This window comes from Pteropus alecto, unplaced genomic scaffold, assembly GCF_000325575.1.
Source record: "Pteropus alecto unplaced genomic scaffold, ASM32557v1 scaffold61, whole genome shotgun sequence".
NCBI classification, from domain to species: Eukaryota; Metazoa; Chordata; class Mammalia; order Chiroptera; family Pteropodidae; genus Pteropus; species Pteropus alecto.
Window position 1 is genome coordinate 17,772,833 of NW_006434835.1, and position 7,935 is coordinate 17,780,767.

Below are 7,935 nucleotides of genomic sequence, written 5' to 3' on the forward strand. Positions count from 1 at the left end.
TGCCCAAGTGATCTTCATCAGTGTAGTATTGATTTTCTTATTTTCAGTAATAGATCCTTATTACTAATGAACTGATCACTGTTAGAATTAAGTTCTCAACTGTCCATCGCCAGCTAATTCAAGCATCTGTCCTTTTCATCCAGTCATATTTTTGTGTTCATTAGTTCATCATTGATTGCTGTATGTTGACTCTCATGTAAAAAAGATACATATGAATTGCAAGATGAAATTGCAAATATTGCAAGAGTTGCAGGATTTCTTTTTTTTTAATTTGTTTATTTTTTTATGGTGACATTGGTTAACGAAATCCGATAAGTTTTAGCTGTACATTTTAACAATAAAGCATATATATTTACATTGTGTGTTCATTTCCCAAGGTTAGTTTTTTTTTCTGTCACCACATATTTGGCCACTTTTCCGCATCTACCTCCCTCCTCTCCCCTCCTCCTTCCCCTCCGGAGTTGCAGGATTTCTTGACGGTAACAAAATATGCTGGAGGAAGTGATTGACCTAATGAAAGTTTTGCCAGATTTAGGTCAGTAAACAAAAGAAAGAAAATGAGACTGTTAGAATGGGCCTCTTAAATATAAAGAATGATTTGCGTATTAAGAAATAAAGACCAACCTCTCAGGAAAGTGACCTTGATAATTGTACCTAGAGTCAAATATAAAATAAAAAATGTTGAATTGTACAAGCCATACAATTTTTTTCAGAAAAATCACACACACACACACACACACACACACACACACACTTAGGTGATATCTTTTTTAAAATTTAAGAATATGATGTTTTTATGATTATAATATAATATTTGTTAAATTTAATATGAAATAAATTTATTTTTGTATTTTTTAGTTTCATCTTTGAAGATAAAATTCCAAAGAAATAAAGTCAGGTCTCTATTTTTCAGTGAATTCACTTTAAGCTGACTTTGACTATACTAATTATCCTTAGATGACAAGGACCTTTTCTGTTTGTTTATTGCCTGTCTCCAGTGTAGATTGAAGTTCATTCCTGGCTCCTAATGATGCTTAATAAATGTTTGTTGAATGAGTGAAATAAGAAATAATCATCGGCGTGAAATCTCAGTTAAGAGCCAGTCTTAAATCCGAAAACCGGCTCCTGGTAATGAGGTTTTCGTTACTTGTTTTCTTCACAGAGTAACAGATTCCCTGGATACGCTTTCAGAAATTTCTTCGAAGAAAAATCGTTCCTATCCTGGTAAGATCACACAGTTTTATGTTCCTGATAATTATTTCTTTATTTTCATTTAATGAAGCATTTTATTGTGAAATATATAATGAAATATATATAAATACACACACACACACACATACGCACACACACGAGTGTATGAAACGTATTCATGTGGTTTGTGTAATGGTGAAGCAGACATGTGTTACCTGGCCTCTAGCCGAAGACTCTAGAAACCCTTGTGTGTCCCTCTAGCTATCTGCCTCCCTTTTCATACACCCTGTCCTCTGGTTTGAGTCTTGAATTTTATGTTAATTATTCTTTTGATTTCCTTTATATCTTTATTACCCAGATATAGATATATCAATGTTCAGTTTTGAGGTTTTTGCTATTTTGTTATTTAGTGTTCCATTAAAATATATTATTTATGCTATACTTGATGGATATTTGGGTTATATCCTTTTTGTTTGTTTGTTTATTTTTAACTATTACAAAATATGCTATTGTCCTGTTTTGTTTTGTTTTTTTGCTGTTACAAAAGCTTCTCTAGGATTGCCAGGCATGGGGTAGCCATACCTTCGGCCTTTCTAGATGGCACCGAACTGCTTGCAGTGCACGTACGTTCTCGTGAGCAGTGGATGGGACTCTCTGCTGCTCCTCACCTCACCACTAGTCTCGTTTGGTTTAGAAGCCTTTGCCCATCTGATGGATTTCAGCGGTCTCATTGCTGTTTAAATTTGTGTTTTCCAGATTACAGATGAGGTTGAGCCTATTTTCATGTTTATGGGCCATTTACATTTTCTCTTTTCCAACATCCCTGTTCAAGTTCTTGCTTAGCTTTTTTTTTGGTTGGTTTGTCTTTCTCTTATTAATTTGTAGGTTTCTTTATATATTTTGGACACTAACATTTTGTTGGTTTTGTGTGTCGTAAATTTCTTGCCCTTGCCTTTTGCCCTTTTTTAAAGTGTATTTTCTTCATATATTCTGGACGCTAATATTTTGTTGGTTTTGTATGTTGCAAATGGCTCACTTATGTCTTCCGCCCTTTTTTCCTGGTATATTTTGATGAGCAGAGTTCTTAATTTTTAAGTAGGCAAAATAGCAAACCATTATGTTTTCTATATTTTGTCTTAAGAAATCTTTTCCTAAAACAGACATCATAAAAATATTTTTCTATAGTGCTTTCTAAAGATTTTCTAATTTTGCTTTTCATATTTGTCAGTTTACCTGGAATTGATTTTGCATATAGATAGGACCTAATTTTATTTTTTCTCCATATGGATAGCCATCTGTGAAAGAGTAATTTGTATAATATCAGTCCTTAAATATTTGTTGAGGTTAATTGTACAGCCTGTGGATTTTCACCATTCTAATTAATAGATGTATAGTTGTATCTCATTGTTTTAATTGAAATCCTATAATGACATAACAAAGTACCAAAATAGGGTGACTTAAACTACAGAAATTGATTTTCTCAGAATTCTGGAGGCTAGAAGTCCAAGATCAAGGTGTTGGCAAGGTTGGTTTCTTCTAAGGCCTCTCTTCTTGCCTTGTGGATGGCTATTTTCCTCCTACGTCTTCACATGGTCTTTTCCTCTGTTTGTGTCTGTGTCCTAATCTCTTTTTATAAGGACACTTGTCATACTGGATTAGGACCCACCATATGACCTCATTTTATCTTAACTTCCACCTTAAACTGCCACTTTAAAGGCCCTATCTCTATCTATAGATACTAGGGGTTAAGATTTCAACATACGAACTTTTTTATTTTTGGAGAGACACAATTCAGCCCATATTATATGACTAGGATCTTTGCATATGCTTCTTTGCCATTTGTACATCTTCTTTGCTGAGTTGTCCATTCAGGTCTTTTGCCCATTTTAAAATTGTTGTTTTGTTATTGTTCAATTTTAAGAATTCTTTATGTGTTTTAGATACTGATCTTTCTCAGAATGTGTTTGCAAATATTTTCTCTCAACCTGTGGCTTATCTTTTCATTGTCTTAACAGTGTTTATCACAGGGCAGAAGTTTTTAATTTTAATTATATCCAAGTTCCTAATTTTTTCTTTCATGGATCATGTTTTTAGTGTTGTATCTAAAATGTCGTTGCCAAACTCAAGGTCAGTCTGATTTTCTCTTGTGATAACTTCTAGGAGTTTTATAGTTTTGTGTTTTACATTTAGATTTATGATCCATTGAGCTAATTTTTGTGAAAGGTATAAGGTCTGTGTCTAGATTTATTATCTTTTTTGCGTGTGAATATCTGGGTGTTCCAATACTGTTTCTTGAAAAGATTATGCCTTCTCCATTGAACTGCCTTTGCTCTTTTGTCAAAGATCAGTTGTCTGTATTAGTATGGGTCTATTTCTGGGCTCTCTGTTCTTTTCCACTAATCTATTGGTCTATTTTCACCAATACCATACTTTCTTGATTACTGTAGCTTTATAGTAAGTCTCCAGGTTTAGTAGTGTCAGTTCTCTGACTTTGATCTTCTCTCTCAATATTTTGTTGGTTATTCTGGGCCTTTTGCCTTTCCATATAAACTTTACAATTTCGGTTCGTTGATGTCTGCAAAATAATTTGCGGGGATTTTGACTGGGATTGCATTGTGTGTATAGATCAAAGTGGGAAGAACTGATCTCAATATTGAGTCTTCCTATTCATGAACATGTAATACCTCTCCATTTATTTAGATCTTTGATTTCTTTCATCAAAGTTTTATAGTTTTTCTCACATAGTTTTTGTACATGTTTTATTAGATTTACACCTACATTATTTCACTTCTTGGTGTTAATGTAATGGTATTACCTTTATAATAATTCTTTTTACCTTATATTGGCTTTCTTTGGGTTAAGTATTTGCCTAATGTATCTTTTTTGTCCATTGCCTTGTAACCTTTCTGTGTTCTTATGTCTTTGTAATGTTTTCTAAATAGAATATATTTGGGTTTTACTTGTTCTCAAAAAATATGATCTGAAAAGTCTTCATCTTTTAACCTGAGTTAAATAGAATTTTACCTATTTGCATTTATTTTAATTACTAATATATTTGGATTCATTTATGCTATTTCGTTTTCTACTTTTCAATTTTTTATATTTAAGTATTTTTCTTTCTTGACTTCATTTAAGTTATATTTCTACTCCCCTTTCTTTCCATTCCATTCTCTACTTGTATAAAAGTTATACCTATGAATATGTTTCTTAGTAATTACTGTAGGTACTTCGACATACATACTTAGCAAAATCTAAGTTAATTATATTTTACTCTTTCCTAAACGATTGAAAATTTATAGAAACTGAGTTATTCAGTTTCTACTTTATTTTCCCCCAAAATTTCACATTATTATAATGGCTTTTATATGTAATCAATATTTTTTTATTTTGCTCACATACTTACCAATATCTTTAGTCATTAATCCTCAGAACTTGGGATCATTTTGTTTCTACTTCATGCATATTCTTTAAAATTCCTTTTAGAAAGCATCTGTTGGCAGCAAAGTCTCTCAGTTTTTGTTTGTCTTTTCTAATGTTAGTTTTCCTGAGTAAAACTAAAAATTGGTGGAAATTTTAGTTTAAAAGATATTTTCTCCCTGCATATTTGCAATTAATCTGCATACTCACAATTAATTCTACTGTTTTCTGTTTTCTGTCATTTTTTTAAAGAAGTCAGCTCTGAGTCTGTCTGATCCATACTGTTGTGATTTATCTTTTTTTTAGTGCTTTTCAAGATTTTCCTTTGTGTTCTACAGTTTCACTATGATGTGTCTCGGTGGAGATTTCTTTTGTTTATCTCATTTGGCATCACGAGTCTTCCAGCATCTGGGAATTATTATCCTTGATCAATTCTGTAAAATTTCTTGTTCGTATACTTAAAATATTTTCACCTTTACCTTTTTATTATCTAGTTCTGAAGCTCTGATGAGTTGTATAGTAAACTTTCTTACTTTCCTATGCCTCTTTTGTATTTTTCATAATTTTATTTCCCTGGACAGCATTCTGGATATCTTCAGATCTATCTTTCCATTTCTTGATTCTTTCTTCAGCTACGTTTATTCTCCTGCTTACTCTAACCACAGAGTTTTTCGTTATAAAATTTTAATTTTTTTTCTTTTCGTAAATCTGGTTGGTTGTTACTTATTGTCACTTATTTTTCTCATATTTTCAAGTTTTTATTTTATGTCTTTAAACATTTTAAATGTTATCTTTTATTTTATGTTAAATAATTCAATATTTAAAGTCTCCGTAAGTCTGATTCTGCCATCTGTTTCTGTTGAGCCTAACTTATGGCGCCTTTTTTCTTTGTGAGTTTTGTGGTTTATTATTGTGAGATGCCAATTTTACTTGGAATTTAATGTATGGGAATTTTTGAGGCCTGAGTTAGTGCCTCCAGAGATTGCATTCACTTCTGCCAGGTGTCTGGTGGCACTGCCAACGTGGGACTACTTTCATTTATATTCTCTGAAAAAAATTTTTTTTTTTTTTTTAATATATTAGACAGGTAAAGTGAAATTTGCTTATGATCACAGATTTTGAGGGAGGAAAATTTTGCCTTCTTCTGAGCTTTAAGGTTAACCCAAGCTACTTTCCTTTGTCTTTGTCCAGATGGCGCTTCATTCTGTTTTTCATTTAACTTTACACTGAGGGTGAGCCGTTTGGGATCCTCACTTTACCCAGGAACCTTGTTAGAATTCCCATTTTGGCTGGCCTCATGCTTTCTGGGTCCCGTGCAGCCGGGAAGGCGGACACCCAAGTCCTCTAGAACTCAGTGGTGTCCCGTGGTACGAGATGGTGGATGGCTTTGGTGCTTGGTTACCTCTCATGGTTTCTCTCTTTTTGGTTTTGGTCTCTTTGAAATTGTGCCTTTTGTGTTAGCTCAACAGTATTTAAAAAAAAAAAAATTATAGTTGATTTAAAATATACTTGCTTAAATCAAGAGATTCATTCAGCACACCTAGTCAGCCATTAACTGCCAGAACCGGAAATCCCATTCTTTTTAAACACATCTTTTTAAAAATCTATCTTTTTGTGAATTCTTTTGTTTTTTTAAATTACTCTGTCATTTGGGATGATCACAATATTAAGCTCTGAAATCTATTATTTAATATTTTATAAATTGGATCTATTTACTGATAGTGTTTTTCAAACCATTTTTATCTTTTTCTTTTTTCGTATCAAGATTAAATTTGAGAGTAAAAAGATTCACTTTATCACTATATAATTCAGTTTTATTTGGTTTTAAAGAAATTTTATGATAAAACTTCCAAAAGTTGTGTCATGATCTTAACTTATTCATATCTGTGCATCATTTGTGGGAAAGGTAATATAAACATTTGTCAAGAAATCTAAATTACTTTTATATTTTGTATGTACTTACTGTCTTTGCTTTCCATTTTCACATAAATATTTGAAATACTGAACATAGATAAATCATAAAAGGTAACTTTTAATAGGGACTGCAAATCTGTGACTTATTTTTCCTCTTCTGACCTTAACTTTCACATTTAGGTTTTAGGAGAAGTTTCAGTACAACTTCTGCTTCTTCCCAAAAAGAGATTAACAGAAGAAATGCTTTTGCCAAGTGAGTATTAAGATTTAGAAAAACATCTTTCACGAGGAACACGGCAGGATTCTGTGAAGGAAGAAAAGTGGAATTTTGTGCCTTTTACATTACTCGGTAGAATTTTAACACTTAGGAGAAAAGGTGTGATGAATGTATTGAGAAGAATTCTTTCTGCCTCCTTTGCGAGCTCAATTAGAAATGTCAGCAGTGACTAAGGCAGTGCACTGCACACATTTTCAAAGAGGTTTAGTACTGTCAATAAAAACTGGAGTAATTTACATTTTGTGCTATCATTGAATAGAGTAGGTTGATTTTAAACTCTGTTTACTTAATTAGAGATTTGATTCAATGCGTTTGGCAGTACCTGAAAGAAATGTCAGGCCTATTTGCATAAGGTAATCTTACTGTTATTTTAAAAAAAAATACTCCTACCTCATCTTGTAGAGTATACTGCTCAAAATGCTTTTTCGTTTGTTTCTTTGTAGAGAGAATCTCTTTTTCTTTCTCATTTACATTTATCCCCCACCTCCAACACACACACACTTTACTCCCCTTGATAGTTTTCTAAGACTTAGAAATGGTTATTACTTTTAGAGAATGTGATGCTCTTCTAGACTGGTTAAAGTCTAGATTTATCATTTTAAATCGTTCCAATGAACCTATGAACTTCCCTGGGGGTGGGGGTGGGTATGAGGAACACCTGACTGAGTAGGGAAATGCACATCCACTGTAGTGGGACCCTAAAGCCACTAGAAATTAGAGCCCAAGCACTAGGACTTGACCATCAACTGAGCAACAGGCAGATATTTATGTAATAACCAGGTGTAAAGTTATTGGGAGGCTCCACAAAGGTCTGAAATTTCACTCGAGAGCCCTGGCTTGTCTTAGGCACTGTCGGGTACTGTTTAGTAGTGTTGGGTGGATTTGTTTTTTTCTCCCCCTTCCTTAAAACCTTCTCCGATTTTTAGCATTTTGAAATTGGTCTCCTCACCTGAGTAGCTAAAAGAGTTTAAGGGCAGTAGCTTTATGCTCCAGTCTATTGAAGATTTTCAAGAGTTCTTAGGCATAATGGAAGAAATTACTAAGAAGAGACAACCAGAATATAAAGGATTCTGAAGGGGAAGGAAGAGGTATCAAAATCAGTGTTGAGATGTTGGTGAGTGGAAGAATGTGATACA

General features: G+C 33.0%; 1 protein-coding gene across 2 annotated transcripts in view; it reads left to right on the forward strand.

Moving 5' to 3' along the window:
* The window catches only part of CLIP4 (CAP-Gly domain containing linker protein family member 4), a 49,779-nt gene that overhangs the window by 35,408 nt on the left and 6,436 nt on the right, over positions 1-7,935 (forward strand). The window contains exons 13-14 of one of the 2 annotated variants that reach the window (XM_015588112.2): positions 1,163-1,224; positions 6,703-6,775. In XM_015588112.2, coding sequence (XP_015443598.1) covers positions 1,163-1,224; positions 6,703-6,775 — 135 coding nt within the window. The remainder of the gene's footprint in view (positions 1-1,162; positions 1,225-6,702; positions 6,776-7,935) is intronic. The other variant, XM_015588113.2, reaches the window with a different exon arrangement.